Here is a 19843-nt window from a genome sequence, read left to right on the forward strand (position 1 = left end):
CGGCGACCTTGTCTAATCATCTTGTGTACTGATATGTCATCGTGTAGAGGGACAATCTATGAATGACACATGGAGAAGCATTGGCATCTGTAGCAAAACGACCGGAAGTCAATCCTTTTTGGATCAACTTGCACTGCTTTAAGTAGTCGCATTGCATTTGCTTGTTTGAATACAATGCTCACAAATGACAACTGCCATCTGTGTAACTCACTAGAAAACAATGGGACACCGTAACTCACTCTTTTGAGGGGCCATCTGACACTGTACTGCATTACACAGCCAATAGGGGCGAATGATTCTACCTTTTGCCTACACAGAAAGCAAATATCTCAAGCCGTGCAGTAAGACCATAGGTACCGCCTGTATCAAAATAGATTTAACAGACCAAACGTTGATACAAGTGTTCACTTAATTTTTTTGAGCAGTATAATTTACGGTTGGATACTCTCAAGCTTTTACACATTCTCGCGCATTGGTACGGATCTCTCTTGGAGAGACGTCCGCAGCTACTTCCCGCCTGCGAAGTTCACTCGGCAGTGTTTATGGCAAGTAGTTCGCAAGTTGCTAGACAGACTAGGGCACCTCAGCGGCGATTGTCCGAGGACCAGGAGGCTCCTGCACCGAGGCGCAGGGATCCGCATAGCGGCGGTGGGGCGCCAACAGCCTGATCGATAGAGCCCGCCGAAGATGCTCATTTGGCAAGTGGACCCGCTGCATAGCCGCACCGCCGGCCCTTCTGCACGCTGCCGCCGTCCTGAACGGGCGGTCGAGAAAATCCTCTAACAGAAAGGCTGTAAATTATACAATTTACTAATCAAGCAAGAGCCAGCCAATATTCTGCCGCGTATAAGTGTTCAGTGACTGATAGGGCGCTTTGAACTGGTACCCCGTCTTCAAACAGTTTTATACGTTCACAATTACGAGTTTATCACATTTACTTCTGGAGATCTGCTGCCCACCATAGTGGACAAAGTTAACAAGACTTCACGTTTCGTTCCTCTGACAGTTGTTTCCGATTTCGTGACACTATAGTCGTCTTTAACTAATGGAAGGAGGAACATTACGTTTTAACGTCCCGTCCACGACGAGGTCATTAGAGATGGAGCACAAGCTCATATGGGAAGGAAATCTGTTGTACCCTTTCAAAGGAAAGATTCTGGGCACTTACATTAGACAATTTAGAGAAATTACGGGAAACTTTCACCTGAACGGCCACACGTGGATTTCAAGCGGTGTCCTCCCAAATATGAAATCAGTGTCTTATCTTTCCACCACCCAGCCCCGTACCTGAAGCCGAGGACTGTAATGAGTGTTGACGAATCGTATAAATTCTGTTCTGCGTTACGTTTGTTTGGACGACCATTTTCTGCAGCTGTTATTTTTATAAATTAATATTCATCTTCCTGTCTTATGCGTATTGTAACTTAAGACAATGTTAGACGTGACGCGATTTGCTTTTAATGATAAAGCATCGTCAGTGGTAGTTCTGTAAATACTGCGTAGATATATCTATCTACATTTACAAACTGTTTTAATCTATAAGATTAAAAATATAGAAACATATTAATGTGCAATACTTACAGAATCAACAGTGCTGAGCCGCGCGGTTTGAGGCGCCATGTCACGGATTGCGCGGCCTCCCACCGGAGGTTCGAGTCCTTCCTCGGGCATGTGTGTGTGTGTGTGTGTGTGTGTGTGTGTGTGTGTGTGTGTGTGTGTGTGTGTGTGTGGTTCTTAGCATAAGTTAGTTTAAGTAGTGTGTAAGTCTAGGGACAAATGACCTCAACAGTTTGGTCCCTTAGGAATTAACACACATTTGAACACAACACATACGTATGGAGAACCACCATTGTGTCAGTGTCTATTGTTTCATACAAAGTTGCTTAAATACTTCAATATGAAGCTGTACATGTATCGGACATGTTCAATAGAAAAGTAAATTATAGCAGTTATCGGTGTCACATCTGTACCTACTGGTGGCTGAAGATCACCCCATGCTCAGCTCTACGAATCCAAGCAGCTCATGCCTTTTTCGTGAAGCCCATCCACCTTAGCTGTTGCACAAATCTCATTTTTGGATCTTTTGCGCATAAGTTCCACATCTTGTTACAACAGATTATTTACTTTTGAACACGTTAATTTTTTCAAATATTCCAAAATCATTTATACTTTCCTGACCTAAGGACACGAGTTGCTCGACTGCGTCAATACAGTCATCAATGGTATGCTTCCGGGCGTTCTATTTTATGCACAATATTTCGACGACCGACCAGTTTTCGTCCTCAGGTGCGGGCGAGATTTTTATGTGTACTCACTGCTTTCGCTCCGTCCAGACTGACCTACTGTTGGTCTCGTATTTACAGCAGAGTTCGATTCTCGACGCCCATTACGCCCTTTGATACTCATTTGTTTTTCGTAACCTGTACAGGTATTTCGTGGAATGTAAATTCCTTCGGCGTTCCCAAGCTCTGGTAAATGTGACAGCCGGGGAGATCTTCATAAACTGAATGCTGGGCTCAGAAGAGCAAACGAGCATAAAACGGCTCAGAGGCGTCGATGAGTCTAACTCTACACTAAAAGCTGCGGGAGACCAGCACTCAAGGCACTGAGTACACTAACAGCTCAGCTCGCAGAACCTGAAGAAGACGACTGGGTCGGCTGTCGAAAAATTGTTCATGAAATGGAACAAACAACTCTGCTAAACACCTGGAAGCACTTCGTCAATCACACAGAGGAAATCCTACGTAAAATTCCGTGTCTTTATTATTTAGCTAAAATGATCGAGGATGAGAAGAGTGGTCATATTTACGAAATTTTGTCCTATCATAGGTTTCGGGGAAAGCCTGTAATCAAATGAGGTGCTTTTAGTAGCTATCTGGTGCTGAATATCTTAATGACACGTAGTAACAGACACCAGAATAGTAGTGTCTTGTACATTAAAACGGGTGAAGATACAGCATAAAAAGTGAAGTAACTTCCTTAATGGAGTACTCGTATAAGGAGCTACGAAAAGGATTTTTAGCAACGTGCACGCCATCCAAGAAGATTATGGATATACAAAGAGACAATCGTTGTTAACTTGAAACCTCTTCTGCTGTTCCGTTTGTGTGTAAAACAATATGGGACTGTGGGTCCCCAATGTTGACCCACAAACCCGATCTGTTTGACGAAGACGCGAATCAAAAGAGCAGTTTAAAAGTTACAATGGTTGTTTCTACACCCTGCAGGCGTTCCCTGCAAATCTCTACGATGAACCTAAGAAAACAACTTCGAAACTACATATATTATAAATATTTAAAACACTGACCTCTTTGCAAAATTCTGATATGTGGTACTGAGTACACAAGACAGATTGGTGACGCAACTACTTTGATCTGAAGATAATCCGGAGTGATGGAAACAAGTAATCTAATTAAAACTGTGAAACTGGGACTGAGCAATAAATGAGAATAGTCTTACAAAACGGATTTTCTCTTGGCCCTAATTTCTACCGAAGTTCCATTTACAACAATAACTGGTGACCCTGTATTTAACTTTTAATATATCGGAAGGGACTTTGGGATACCATTTCAGATGTGTACGTTAAGTGAAGACCTTTCGTGTAACCAAGTAAAGTCGAAAGGCTGTATGTGTAACTACGAAGCCTGACATGAGAAGCAAGCTTCAACGTGTTAACCGTTCCCGGCTACCTTGCCTTTCAAATTCAGCAAATTACACGAATACGTTTGCGAAATGTTTCAACGCCAACAATAACAACAGTTGCACCACAATACTCCATTTTTCAGTAGCTCCCGAATGCCGTTAAAAAGCACAGTTGCTTAGAAAAAACATTTGCTGCAAAATCTCGGTTAACCATACAGAATAATTGCGTACTATCATTTACCAAAAGCGTCTATTCGACATCTTGAACCGTTGACGAAATAAAACAGGTGTTACGTCTTACGCACAACACACTTTATACTTGCGGAACACGAGCAGCCCTATCGCGATTTCTTGGAAAACTTGTCCTAAGATATCTAAGAGTAGCTAGAATGTCAAAGAGATATGCAGAGACTGACACGTGGCAGGTCGAAATTGTTAAAATACTATAAACTTTAATTACTTTTTTTAATGCGGAAGCAATTATACCAACAGCTTCGCAGGCGTCTACGCTATCTCTCATTTTCTTTCGCATGGTTCGATAGTGTGTGATTAACAGTTAGTCTGACGCACAAAAGAAAGGCCAACACGTTCGTCGGTGACACGGACGCAACTCATCGCTCGTCCTCCGATAAACGCACGAGCCTGACGCCTGGGCAACGACTTCCGCCAGTGATAATTGGCGACCGGCCTTCCTCACTGTAAAACAGTTCCTCGAACATGCGAATGGACACCACGTGTTTCGCTACCCATTCAGCACGTACCAAGCTACGATTCTGTCTACGAAACTTGTAGCACCGAGGAATCTTCACGACTCGAAGAAATTTAGTCCACCACATACAAACAATCTTTACGGTATAATTACTTATTCAACTACATTCCCGAAAAAAGTTCAGAACTTTTCTTCATTAAGTTTCAATAGGCTTCCATAAGAAATGGAGGCTGTATGTGACATACCACTAACTTTCGAACCCAGGTTAAAAAACGTTTGTCTGCATAAATTCCTACTCACAACACGGACACTTCACGTTCACGTAATTGTATTATACAGGCTGCAAATAACCAACATGAATCGAGAACTATTAGAACTTTAACATTTAAATCACATTTAGTCGTCTTTGCGCGAATCTGCCGCACAAGCTGAATTTTCCAGAATTTACTCAAATTTTTACTAAGCGAATACTGGAATGGCTTTTACAAGCCATGCTCATCGCCTTCCCAATTCCGTTTCATTATTATGCTTTGTGAATGAAGCACATTCTTACACAGATTTTTTTAAAAAATGTGAATGAATAATCAGGTCTGTGCAGAGCTGACAGCCGTTCGTCTGTGTGCACATTTCTTTCATTCTTTCGCTCTGGGCTTTTTACCACGCTTCAGACTAAGTCGTACCAGTCTTTATCACCTTCTTCTTCTTCTTCTTCTTCTTTCCCCTTAGTTAATATTCTACCTTGAAGTTTGGATATAAAAATGTTCCTGTTCTGTATATCTTCGTATATTATTCCCTCCAATTCAGGTACTTTTTTATTTCTCCAATCCATTACATTGTATCTATTTTTATTTTACTCCTGATTTCATAAAATTCAACAATTTTACTTTATTTCTCTTGATATGGCCGTAAAATTTTACTGTGTTGCCTTACGTCACTTTGAATGTCGTGTATGTCTGCTGATCTTTAGTGTGCTGCTTAGCCCGAGCTGATCGCCTATGCAATTTCGTCCGAGGATTTTGCTTGCAAATTTTTGATCTCCTCTTCTTCTTCTTCTTCTTGGTTTTGATGTCTGCTTCCTGTTCAGAATTAGCATTTCCGAAACAGATATATTCTGCTGTAATGGCATAACTTTAATAGAAATGGACTTCTTGTTGATGGGTGAGACAGTATTTGCTGTTTTCAATTTTTTCACCGACTTCATTAGTTTTCTTTTCAATTCCATTTACTTGAATTATTTCATTAATGTATTTAAATATTATTATTATTTCTTTCCTTTCTCAGTCGTTATGTCTGGTTAAAAATGGAAAGTGACGCGGACCTTGATCAAGCGTCACTTCCTTTTAACTGTACGGTATATGTTATATTGCATTTAGGAACTTTCGGGTAATTGAACATGTATCAATAATTACAGATTTCTGTAGTTGTATAGATAAGTTTGGATGTAGCTGTATTGCATTGATGTACTGGTGGATATTGTGTGGTATGACTCCTGTAGTTGATAGTATAATTGGTATAATGTCAACTTTATCCTGATGCCACATGTCCTTGACTTCCTCAGCCAGTTGGATGTATTTTCCAATTTTTTCTCCTGTTTTCTTCTGTTTTCTTCTGTATATTTGTTGTATTGGGCATGGATATTTTGATTAGTTGTGTTAATTTCTTCTTTTTATTGGTGAGTATGATGTCAGATTTGTTATGTGGTGTTGTTTTATCTGTTGTAATGGTTCTGTTCCAGTATAATTTGTATTCATCATTCTCCAGTACATTTTGTGGTGCATACTTGTATGTGGGAACGTGTTGTTTTATTAGTTTATGTTGTATGGCAAGCTGTTGATGTATTATTTTTGCTACATTGTCATGTCTTCTGGGGTATTCTGTATTTGCTAGTATTGTACATCCGCTTGTGATGTGGTCTACTGTTTCTATTTTTTGTTTGCGAAGTCTGCATTTATCTGTTGTGGTTTTGGGGTCTTTAATAATAGGCTTGCTGTAATATCTGGTGTTTATTGTTTGATCCTGTATTGCAATCATGAATCCTTCCGTCTCACTGTATATATTGCCTCTTCTTAGCCATGTGTTGGATGCGCCTTGATCGATGTGTGGCTGTGTTAGATGATACGGGTGCTTGCCATGTAGTGTTTTCTTTTTACAATTTACTTTCTTCGTATCTGTCGATGTTATGTGATCTAAAGGGTTGTAGAAGTGGTTATGAAATTGCAATGGTGTAGCCAATGTATTTATATGAGTGATTGCTTTGTGTATTTTGCTTGTTTCTGCTCGTTCTAGAAAGAATTTTCTTAAATTGTCTACCTGTCCATAATGTAGGTTTTTTATGTCGATAAATCCCCTTCATCCTTCCTTTCTGCTTTATGTGAATCTTTCTGTTGCTGAATGTATGTGATGTATTCTATATTTGTGGCATTGTGATCGTGTAAGTGTATTGAGTGCTTCTAGGTCTGTGTTACGCCATTTCACTACTCCAAATGAGTAGGTCAATATTGGTATAGCATAAGTATTTATAGCATTTGTCTTGTTTCTTGCTGTCAATTATGTTTTCAGTATTTTTGTTAGTCTTTGTCTATATTTTTCTTTTAGTTCTTCTTTAATATTTGTATTATCTATTCCTATTTTTTGTCTGTATCCTAGATATTTATAAGCATCTGTTTTTTACATCGCTTCTATGCAGTCGCTGTGGTTATCCAATATGTAATCATCTTGTTTAGTGTGTTTTCCCTTGACTATGCTATTTTTCTTGCATTTGTCCATTCCAAAAGCCATATTTATATCATTGCTGAATACTTCTGTTATCTTTAGTAATTGGTTGAGTTGTATTTTAAGCAATATGTTCTATGATGACGTTTGAAATTTTGAATTCCTACTAAATTAAGAATCCATAAATAAAATTATCACACTGAATTACACCAAGAAACTATTACACGTTTAGTCAAGAGCACCTGACAAGAAACCGCAACCTACTGCAAGACCCCTGCACGTCGTGGAATTGAATGTAGCAAGAATTTAGAGCCTCTGGGGGAATATCAACCCAGAGACAATATCTTCAAGCAGGGCGAGCGGTTCAGTAGCAATAGCTGCTGAACGAACGTCAGGAACAAGTTGCCGACTGCCCGAAGTTTAGAGGCTGACACGTGGACACATCACGAAAGAAGAGGAAACTGTCATGCAGGGACAAAGTTTGAGGGTTCTTTGCAACGACCACTTGCCTGTTTCTACGCAGTTCTACGTAAACTCTGAAGGAAAGATAGAAAACTTTTCCGATTTAGCGATCGCTACTGAGCATAATCGAAGTTCAAAGCAGCATGGTTTACTCGTGAAACCACACAGTCGTCCCATTTCGTTATTTCATGATACGACAGAAACTACATTCTTATATGTCGACCTTTCGGTCCTATTCAAGGACCGAACTTTGGCGATATTTCACCCTTTGAGAACGACCAGTCAGAGTGATCTTTTATAAAACTATTTTTTACTGCGGACAAAGATACATCATATCAAACTCCCTCCAGTGACTTTAAAAATTGTACATATGATCTATGGAACATATAAATAACTATGGCTAATACAGGGTGTCTCAAAAGAAAGTTTATATTTGAAGAGCTCTCTGCGTATTCACAACAAATCGGAGGAGAGTAAGAGTATATTCGTCGCTTGCTTGGCCTTCAGGAATTCAGTCGACATGGAGCGCTTCTCGGGAGCGGACCGCGCGTTATGTGTGGGAGAATTTTAGAAAAACGGTGATTCGGCGACTGTAGCACGGATGAAATTTTGCAGAGATCGCGAACTGCATAATGTAAATGGTGTTCCAAGTGTTATTTGGGAACGGATCAAAAAGTTGGAGAAGACCGGTCTGAACACTGGCAAAACCGTAATCCGGGCGACCAAGGTCATTAAGAACGGACGAATCAATGTAGAGAGTGAATCGGTCTCTTGGTGACAATCATAACTTATCCATTCGTAAGCGTGAGAGATCTTTCAATGTGCACAGACCATCACTACACGGAATTCTGCAAAAAAGCTTAAACTGCACCCTCAAAAAATCCACATGGCTCTAGAATTATGCCAGACAAAGGCTGCAGATCGTTAATGACAGAAATCCCTTCATTCGCCAAAAGTTATTGTATGGGCTGCGATGTCGGCTTGAGGAATAATTGGCCCCGTACTTTTTAGAGGACGAGGGCGGCCGTGCAATTACAGTGAATTCGGAACCTTATGTGACGATATCGAATGACTTTTTGCTGCGTGAACTGAGAAACTTTCCCGGTTGTTAACACAGAACGTCGTTCCAGCAAGAAGCAGTCACAGCACACACGTTCCACACATTTATACTGCGTGTTCGGGAAGCTTTCCCTGGCAAATTAATTTCGAGGAGGAGTGACGCAAATTGGCAGACATGCAGCCAGGATTTGAGCCCCATGGACGTTTTCTTACGGGGGTTAGTTGAAATATAAAGTGTATGTCAAAAATCCGACTTCTCTAAAGCAAGTGAAAGAAAATATCCGTAGCGAAGTGGCAGCCATTCCAGTATTTCCATGCCGAGCCACCATGCAACACGTTTATCGCTTAAATGAGTGCCTTGGGCGTGCTGGATTGCATTTAAATAACGTTATTTTTAAGAAATAACTTCCTGAACAATGCACTTCAATAATAAAGATTTTGTCGACAGACTTCAACCTCTACTTTATTTTGACACATCAAATATGATCATTCTTTTGAGACATCCATTGTAATCGTTGACGAAACGCTCCTCTGTGCACATGCATGCCATTCCTCTGCAATTAAAATCTATTGGATGCAACATCCTGCTATCCATAATTTGAATGTTTCATATTATTTACATGCTACCTAAAGACGCAGTTGAATTTTCGCGTTGGTATCAAACAGCGTCAACACCTACGTATGAGAAACTGCATTGACATCTTTAAGAACATTGCAGTTTGTAAAACTGTGTCATGCAAAACAATGAAGGGCACATTTTTTATTTATATTTTCAGAAATACATGAGACTTGAATTGAGGTTATCCATACTACTGGGCAGAGACCCCACACACAGAAACATCAGCTTCTACAAAGCATGAAATGATTTCAGGAGTTACTCCTAGGCAATTACAGATAATGTTTTTCAATTCAGAGTTCACAGTTGGCTGGCGAAGGCAAGAAACGGCACCTGGAAGGCCACTTCCTGGACAAACAAGTGACAAGGGACGGGACTAAACTTGTAATAAAGTGACAGTACGGCGAGCTATTAACAGCACTACTATAGCCACCTTCTTGGTATATTCTTCGCCTGCAACAAAACTAATCTACCAGCTGCACTGTGAGCGCTATGTGAGAGCACTCTGAAAAATTTGAAAATTGGTCCGTGCGTATCTACTGTCGTTTTCCCAAAAAAAGATAGTGATAACCGCGTCTTATTTACCAAGGAGACAAGTATACCAACAAAAATATTAGTAATCAAACGAAACTATACTGTTCCAGAGACCTTTTCAAGTCTCAAATATGTATGATGCATATATGCACGTTTAAGCGACGAATGAAAATATGTACCAGACGTGGGATTCGAAGTGAGGTATCTCTGGTACAAATATTGAGATTTGAAAACGTCTCTGGACCCATACAGTTCATTTGATTTAAGCGCCTACGCCTGTGTTTCAGGCAGGACCCCATTTCATTCGACTGCTTTTCCAACACAGTCCTGTGCAATACTGTTCGACTTTAAGGGGAATACCAATCGAACTGAGCCATGAATGGGAATTTCGACTGAAGAGGGAGACGTGCTAGGGCACTCCGAGCAGTTTTGAAAAGCCACTGCGCCAGGGGGCATAGTGGTTGGTGCATCTGCCTAGTGAGCAGAAGACCCGGGTTCGAATCGCGGCCTTTGTGCAAGTTTTCAATCGTCGCTTCAGCCAGCATATACACATCAGAAATAAGAGTGTTTAGCGGAAGGTGTAAAGACAAGTTGTCAGAGAAAAAATAAATAACAATTTGGAACACTTTTTCAAACTAACAAACATATAATAAGAGTTCTGGTTCAAAATCTTTAATAGAATTTGGATTGAAAATCTGGAAGTCTGAGAAACTTCAGTAGAGTACGCACGACTTTCAAATGGTTCAAATGGCTCTGAGCACTATGGGACTCAACTGCTGAGGTCATTAGTCCCCTAGAACTTAGAACTAGTTAAACCTAACTAACTTAAGGACATCACAAACATCCATGCCCGAGGCAGGATTCGAACCTGCGACCGTAGCGGTCTTGCGGTTCCAGACTGCAGCGCCTTTAACCGCACGGCCACTTCGGCCGGCTACGCACGACTTTAATCACGTCACACAGAAAAGTACTCTCATCGACAGTGTTATGAACTGGTGTAGAGAACGGAAAAGGGGGACGCATTTTGAATGTGGGAGCTACACTTAGCACTATGATATGTCGTTACATTAAAAAGTAAAGCTGTCATCAATCCTAAGACTCGTTTGAGCACCCCTGAGCTCCTATTGGAGATGGAATGCCACTACCTACGTCGGTCCTTCGAACTGGTACTGTTAGTTACACGGAAGACATACTCTTTGACATGGACTCCAAACCATGATCCAACTCGGCGTTTCTCACATTAACAAACCCTGTTAGAGGTGAAAGAAGTTATATGTGACAGAGCAAAGTCCTGCGCCAGACTATCGAACCCGAAACCGTTGGGTCTGTACTGGTACTTCACCACTGAAATACCTAGCCACACTATGAAACAGTTATCTGTGCGGAGCTATACAAATTAGTTCACCAGTTACTTACATACGGAACACAGTCGCGCCAGTTCCGAGAAGAGGCCTCGAATTCCTCCTTACCTGCAAATAAAAAGACAATTTAGATAGCAAGTGTGCTACAACTTAACACAAATTCATTTTTACATGGTAGTATGAGAATTTACTTGGTATACAAGTGAGCACATAGACGATGGAGTCTCGTTCTGGTACGGGAGCTGCCATTCTCCTCACGGTATCCCACGGTATCCACAAATACCTTCACTAGCATTCAGCACAGTACTCCAAAAATTACAACGCAAGTGTTTCTATCATTAGTTTTAGCTAAGCAATTACTTCTAGTTCTCTTCCATTTTCTTAAATAAGAAGCAAACACTCCGCTTAAAAAAAGTGTTCGTGACGTGGACAGCACTTTCAAATGGCTCAAATGGCTCTGAGCACTATGGGACTTAACGTCTATGGTCATCAGTCCCCTAGAACTTAGAACTACTTAAACCTAACTAACCTAAGGACATCACACAACACCCAGTCATCACGAGGCAGAGAAAATCCCTGACCCCGCCGGGAATACTTTGACAGTAATAAAACACAGTATGATGAATGTTAACCTGAAACATGACTGCAAAAAAAAAGTCGACCAAGTATTATTTTGCCTTGGAATTAGTAAAGAAAACCGAAATCTAAATATTCAGTTCTGATCTATAAAACATGCCTGTTCAAATACGGACAGGTATTTATATATTTTTTTAAAGTTTTACTGTTGTGCAAAAGATAAAATCACATCTACGTGACAATATCTTAAGTCCACTTTACAATCCGTCGCACTTACAATCATGCTATGAGAGACGGACCTGAAGCTCGCCGGACAATAAGATTTAGGTCGGAGCGCGCAGGAGATAGCCGCGATCGAGCAACGAACACAGCGCCCCAATTCAGTGCATTTTGTATTTTCCTATGCAGTCCACTGCTCCCCAGAGCATAATGTCTGAGCGATATAACGAATCAACTTAGTGCATTTATTTCAGTTTTTGTCAACTAACATTGCAATTCCCTCCTCCTCAGACACACTCAGAATTTCCCAACTTATCACAGTAATTTCAGTTTCCCTGAGAATTCTCGATTTTCCACACGAGTCGCCACCCTTGTAAGCATGAAAAGAATAAAGCGTCGATTCTGTATGTAATGAGCGTTTAAGGAGTTCGTAATAACGACCTAATAAGCGATATTCTGGTGTCCGGGATGGAAAGCATGGCCACGACAGATAAATAGAATCTTTGAATACATGCACACAGAAGAAAATAAGATCTGTAGACTGCGAGATATTTTCTAGTCTTGACGATTCGTCAGCAGAAGACTTACGTAAGGCGTTTAGCTCGTTTTGAGGCTGCCGGAAGTGGAGCGAATGCAGGCATTAACCCAGAAACTCGCCGGGGATTATTTACGGAGGCTAGACGGCCTGAACCACCCGCCTACCGAAGAAAGGCGCTCGTAAACACTTCGAGCTTAAAGCCTAAGGCGACGTTGGCCAGATCTCTGGAGGCGTGCTATCAAATGGTTCTTTCGCCCCCACTTCATACGCTTCTTTTTCACCCGACTGGATACTTTTCGCTACCTCTGCACTTGAACGTCTTGGAGGGAAGTGAGATTGGGGTTTAACGTCTCTTCGACAACAACGTTATTAGAGAGGGAACACAAACTCGGATGAGAGAAGAGCGGGGAAGAAAATTAGTCGCGTATTTTTCAAAGGAAGCAGCCTGCCAGCTGCGTTCAGAAATATGGGGGAACCACGAAAACTTTACATCTTTACATCGGAATGGCCAGATGCGAGTCCGGTCTGAACTGAATAGCCTGTATTACCGTTCCATATCAGACGCTTTTCTGGCACATCCAGTAGTTGCTTTTTAGGCTTACCCTCACTGAAAAAAAACTTTCCTAAGTTATCCCTTAACGGCACAAGAGGAATCATAGCAATGTTTGTTGTGACCTTTACAGAAGACGACACCATACTACCGCCTATGAAATTTTATCTTACACTGTTTTTCTTTGATGGTGCGTATTTTCCTAGTGACTGGTTTCTGGAGTAACACCACCAAAGACTATAGTATAGTACACACTCAGTCGGTCTCTCTACTTCCAACGGCTTTATGTGCAGCCATACTCTGTAATTTTTTTTAGATTTTTTGATGTACTTGCAGGCCCCATTCATAATTTATTAAACACATGAACAGCACCATAGTCTTATGTTCGAAAAAGAATCATTTGGAACCCACGCGTCCCGTCCGGAAGGGCTGAGAGAGCTCCCTATTCTGTGGTGCCAACCTGTACAAGTTTCGTCCAAGGCGAACAGAAGACTCTTTGCTAGCTGGTACGTGCCTTTAAGGGTTGACTACTCTGCCACAGTAGCAGACTACTTTTACTCCCACAGATATAGATACTGAAATGGATCCTGTGCACTCTCGTTCATGCTTTTCACTCATTAGGCGAGGAGAGGGGGAAGGGGTGTATACATTGAGATATTCCACGTAGATGTATTGAATATGCGTGTGGGGTTCCGGTAATTTCCAAAAATCTTAATAAAATGTGAAGTGAAATAAAGATAATATATCTTGTGGCTACTATACACACTCAGCTGTTCAGTCTTTTTTATGCAGTTTATAGTTTGCGCCACGAACTGAGGTGCCAGAGTGGCTACATTAAGTTAAATGTTAAGTTAATGATGACGAGACCCATGTAGAGACCCTTCAAGCTTTGCGATTGCTTGGGCGCGCACGTCTTTGTCCACCAGAGGCTAGTCCCCACCTGCCGGCTACTTCTCCTAGAAGCCGCGGGTTACTCGGTCGGAGGAAGTGGGCCACTGCAGGCACTAACCGCTAACGGATTCCACTTCTTTTATGTTGCAGGGATCCGAGTCGCCCTGTCAAGTGGTGCTTCATAAAAGCCACTTCGGATCTGAAGGTTATCGTCGTTATGCGCACCGTCTACGAAATCTATTCAACGATGTTCATTTCATGTCGGATCACACATTTATATGAGAAGCTTTGATGGTTCTACAGCATCGGCGTCATTATAAACATTTTAAGAATTCGTATCATCTGAACTACGATCAAGTTCGTGGTGTCTTTGTTCATTACTGCAGTGACTTTCAATAACAGTATTTATAGTTTGTCATCGGTTATCTGTAGTTGGGAAAGTTGCGCTTGGAAATACAAATTTGAGTAATTTAAGATTTTTATCGCCATTTTTAAGATAAAAAATGAAAAGTTCAAAATTGAATACTTTCGACATGTGCCGGCTCTTTTGTTTATTGGAAAGGCGAAAGGCGGTAGCGCACATTGGAGCCATTATTGTTTTAAAGAGACCATTTTGTGGTGAATGGTTCACGAAATTTGTGAGGTCCATTACGCTTCGATGAAGACGCCCTGACGGTATGACCTGTTCGAGTGATCCCACAAAAAAACATGACTTCATACGATTTGTCTTGTGGCTTCATCCGTACTGAATGAAAAACACGTTTGCAGAGAGAGACCGCCTTTAAAAACTACTTGAAAGTTTCGGATCTAATGGAACAGATTTCTTCATTGTGTGGCACTATCCTAGCGTTGGGAAAGAGATTGATAGAAAGACAGAACAAAGAACACCCGATAAAGCAATGATCTCTAGCTGTTTATCCCCAGGTGCCAAAGGCCTTGCCGCAGTGTTAACACTGGTTCCCGCCAGATCACAGAAGTTAAGCGCTGCTGGGCTTGCCTATCACTTGGATGGCTCACCGTCCGCCTCTGCCGAGTGTTGTTGGCAAAGGGAGTGTACTCTGCCATCCTGATGCCAATTGAGGAGACACCTGTTTGAGAAGCAGCTGCTGACCACACGCTCCTCCATATCCGCATCCTGTGACCCCTCTCAGCAGAGGATAACAGGGCGGGCAGTTGGTCGGTACTACTGGGCCTTACGGACAAAGAGAGAATTTTCCCCCATGTTCGTTCTTATAGATATTCAAGTCCAAGTAGGTATGCAGTTGAGCTCTGTAGAGAGTGTAAAGTGGCAGTGAGGTGCTGACAGAATCTGAACAGCGAAGACGGGTGATGACTGCATACTTCAATCGGTAGGAGCAATTCTCGCGGAAGGGGAAAAGTCTGGGTTCGCGTCTCACGTACACGGTTTTCATTTATCTGAAAGTTTAATGTTAATGGTCAGCGTGCAACAAAAGTAAAGTCTCATCCTGTAATATATTAAGTAATTAATTTCTCCTCAAACATCACGAACGTACAAGTCAACCAGATGTCTTTAATGCTGACAAGGATTGGACTGGGGGAGGAAAAGTACAAAATATTCATACCGATATGATAGGGACTGAACTGAAAAACTGAACACACTCATTTCTACCTCTGCCCCACCTTGGCAGCACGCCCCGTGCCATATACGCCCTACTGAAGCTTCAGGTTTTGCACACCGTGCCTGTCATGAACACACTGTCGCCCGCATCTCGTGGTCGTGCGGTAGCGTTCTCGCTTCCCACGCCCGGGTTCCCGGGTTCGATTCCCGGCGGGGTCAGGGATTTTTTCTGCCTCGTGATGGCTGGGTGTTGTGTGCTGTCCTTAGGTTAGTTAGGTTTAAGTAGTTCTAAGTTCTCGGGGACTGATGACCATAGATGTTAAGTCCCATAGTGCTCATTTGAACCATTTGAACACACTGTCAGCTCCGGAAAGCAGGCGCAACTGTGCACAACAGTAATGTCACTAGCCAATGACTGGAAAAAATAGCAGCACGTTCAGGCAGTGTTGAGAAACGTATCTATAATAGACAACAAGGCGCCTCGTGAGGCGGCCAGCCCATTCTGAAAAGTCAAATGATAACCGGACGGCCTTGGAGCCGCTAAATGCAGACAGTGCCGTATATCACCATTAAAAAAAATATTGCACGACGCGTTACTTTATCTTTTCAGTTCTTTTCAGAACTGCGTTCTTACTGAGCATGATGTAGCGTCGTTTTATAATGATACTTCATTGCTGTTTTCTCTCGTTCCCAATGGTTCTGCAGATAAGTAAAGAACAACAGACGCTTTCAGCTGGTGCGCAGCGAGCTCTACTGCAAAGCAAGACTAAAATTTTCATTCCCTTACACTTAACGGTACATAAGGCCCGACAAAAAAGTTTTGCATCAGCTTCGTATCTGTGGACGTGTTTTGCATTCAACACGACTGAAGCCACAGAAGAAATCGTATGAAGTCACTTGGAGAAATGCACGATACATATTGTACTGTTTTACAATATATTTGTTCACTACCAGTTTCGATCATGGACCATCTTCACAGTGGAAATATATCCATTATGGCAACTTTAGATGTCATACATGCTATTTAACCAGAAAAGTATAGGCCACTGCTGACTTGAAAACGTTAAAATTATACTTAACGCTATAATACCGGTATCATGGCGTTAAGTATAATTTTACCGATTTCAAATCAGCAAGGGCTTAAAGCCATAATACCAGTATTATGGCGTTAAGTATCATTTTAACATTTCACAGTTTTTGTGAAACGATCTGTCTAAAAGTAAGAAATAAAACAGATTACAGAAGTATTTAACGCGCCTTTGAAGGATGCTTGAAATCACGTATAGCGAGTGAGGCGCGTCAAATGTTTCTCTGAACCATTTTATTACTTGTTCCATAAAATTTCGGACGTGCAGTCGCATAAATTCAGCTTCTTCTTCTTCTTCTTCTTCTTCTTCTTCTTCTTCTTCTTCTTCTAATATTTCGGCTGAATAACGTCCAGCCGAAATTTTAGAGGTTGAAGCTGAATTTATGCATCTGCACGCCCGAAATTTTATGGAACTGTCTTTACACCGCGAAAACATGAAGATGCGTATTTTATTACTTACTGTTAGACAAATAATATCACAAAACATTTAACTTCTTTTCGAAGTTTTAATCAGAAAGATTGAAATACAGCATATTTAAATATTTTGCTGATGATACAAGTATAGTAATCACACCCAACAAACAAGAATTAGCTGAGGAAATTATAAATAGTGTCTTTCAGAAAATCATTACATGATTCTCTGCAACTGGACTCTCACTAAATTTTGAGAAAACTCATTATATATAATTCTGTACAGTAAATGGCACAAGCCACCATTGATAAATTTAGACTTTGAACAGAAGTCTGTTACTAAAGCAGAATATTCAAAATTTCTGGATGTGTGCATTGATGAGAAATTGAATTAGAAGAAACACACTGACGATCTGCTGAAACGGTTAGGTTCAGCTACTCATGCTGTTAGGCTTATTGCAAATTTTGGTGATAAATGTATCAGTAAATTAGCCTATTACGCCTATTTTCATTCACTGTTATCATATGGCGTCATATTTTGGAGTAATTCATCATTAAGAGAAAAAATGTTCATTAAGATAGATTTTCTGCTTAAAATAAGAAAGCAGATTCCTGTGACGCGATTTATAATGTCAGACCCTGACAATTTGAAGAATATTCCGTTGCTGTAGTCTTCATCCTAACAGTTCTGCTTTTTCTTTTAACAAACCGAGGTCTCGAATGAGATCATTCAATTCCGATTGACTCAGTAGGTGTGGTTTGTTAATTATCTTTTCCCTCACAATCACGGTCATGGGACGCATAAAGCCTTTGGTTTCTTCTTCCACACTGCCTTGTTCTTCTAATTACACCTCATGATTTGTGGATGGAGCAGGAACTGGTAAAATATCTGAATATGTAGTAGGTCGAATAGCAGATGGAAGATTCGCGGTTTTTTTTTTCTCCCACTGACAACCCTGCCCTTTATAGACGGAGTCTAGCACAAATAGCAGCCATCTACATGGCTTGAAGGCTCTCGCCGAACTACAGGTACAGCAGAAGCCACACATAGTTTTCTAATTTTCAGCCATTCTCATAGTATAACAGGACAACAGTAGCGACATATTTGTGGAGCTCTTGACTTATCCTAGTCCCCTACCAAAATTATGCAAAATATGCAGTCTTCGCAAGAAGTGTCAGATACCATTTCTGTGATGAAAATGTTACTTTATCAAAATTGTAACAAAATTTATTCACTGAATTTTCACATTTTCTTGGCATTTTAAGGAATTTCACACCTTAAATGACTCAAAACACCAGAAATTCTGGACTAATTACAACGGAAACAATATTGAACTTACACTCAAAGCAACAATATTTATGTTTATAGCCGATAAACAGCCGAAAGACGTTGTGTTTTGTCGACTGACAGGTGGAAGTTTCAAAAAATAGAATTTTCCCCAAACAGAAAATGTAGACTCTAAAAATAATGACTTGCTACTTTATCGCGATAACAAGCACTAATCGGTCATTCTTACGGTTATTTATGAATTCAGCAGGTGGAAATACGTACGAAGCAGCTATTTCCGAGTTCCAAACATTTTGTTGGCCAGTGTTACACATTAAGCGAGTTAATTTATCGATGTTCATCTACAATTTTCCAGTCACGACCACCACACGGCAATACACTGTATAGTGGCTTACGGAGTTGGCATGTAGATGTAGACAGACACATGCTGAATGCGAAGAACCAACTTATATTATTAATCGTTATGTAAAGTAAAATATTTTAACGAAATTATTTTTTGTAACAATAACTTAACGCATACTAAGTAACGGCTAAAATCCAAAATCAATAAGATCAGGGTTTAAAAACCTTTTTTTTTGTTTGCCAATAGTGAAATGTATCCTGATATAACGCTCATCAAGCAAACCACTTCAGAAAAACTACTGTCATTTCCTGGTAGCTGCTGACAATATTGTTAGAGGCACTAGACAATAAACCTCGAACAGGAAACAGCTATACGTTTTCTGCTTACGGAAGCAGCCAAAAAAGAAAAATTGTGCTTTATTCATTCATTAATACTGAAGGAACAATTATGGTACTTATCTGAAAATCAATGCGTATACAAAAATTACATCGTTAGACAATTGTGTGGCTAAGCTGCAAAACATTTTTTCGAAGACTGCGACATTGACACCTATGCTGCAATCTAGGCTCGAATTAAACGAGGCGCTACATGTAAGTTCCCAAAATTTGAATTTTGCCCCCACGGTACTCCACCACAACAATGCACGTCCACATAACCCTTCATTAGTCAGTATTTTCAACAAAAAGAGGACAGTTGCACCCCACCAGCCATACTCACCAGAGACAGCTCTCCAGGATGAACATCAACATTGTAGGGGGCGAAGATTTGATACAGCGGAGAAGATTCAAGAGGAATCGCAGGTAGTAATGAACACCCTAACAAAGACATATACTTGGGGAAGTTTTGAAACTCATTTCCACGTATACCGAAGCTTCTCACACGCATGATGGGCACCGTCTTCAACACCGGGCTCAGCGACTGTCACAAGCCGGCAGTCCCTGTTGGGAAAAATCACACCAACGCCTTGCAAATCCAACAGCACAGAAAGAGAGAAAGTTCCGGAATTTTCATGAAAGAAGTAAATATTTGATTCATCTGTGTCAAGCAGTCACCACATTATTGATGATGAATCACTGGAAATAGTAAATACAGTGAAGTAGCTCGGAGTAACAAAACCGAGCTACCTAAAGTGGAATGCCAACATATAACAAACTGCAGGAAATGCAGACATCAGGCCGAGATTCTCTGGGAAAACCTTAATGAAATGTAACTGATCCACCAAATACGTGGTTTTCAACCATTTTGAAAACTGACTCTTGAATACTG

General features: G+C 40.9%; 1 protein-coding gene across 2 annotated transcripts in view; it reads right to left on the reverse strand.

Annotated features, from left to right (window-relative positions):
• The window catches only part of LOC126253675 (lateral signaling target protein 2 homolog), a 306841-nt gene that overhangs the window by 171796 nt on the left and 115202 nt on the right, over positions 1 to 19843 (reverse strand). Inside the window, exon 2 of one of the 2 annotated variants that reach the window (XM_049955197.1) lies at positions 11151 to 11203. The exons of the other annotated variant lie outside the window; for it this stretch is intronic. Coding sequence (XP_049811154.1) covers positions 11151 to 11203 — 53 coding nt within the window. The remainder of the gene's footprint in view (positions 1 to 11150; positions 11204 to 19843) is intronic. 2 annotated transcript variants of the gene reach the window in all.

Source organism: Schistocerca nitens, chromosome 4, assembly GCF_023898315.1.
Source record: "Schistocerca nitens isolate TAMUIC-IGC-003100 chromosome 4, iqSchNite1.1, whole genome shotgun sequence".
NCBI classification, from domain to species: Eukaryota; Metazoa; Arthropoda; class Insecta; order Orthoptera; family Acrididae; genus Schistocerca; species Schistocerca nitens.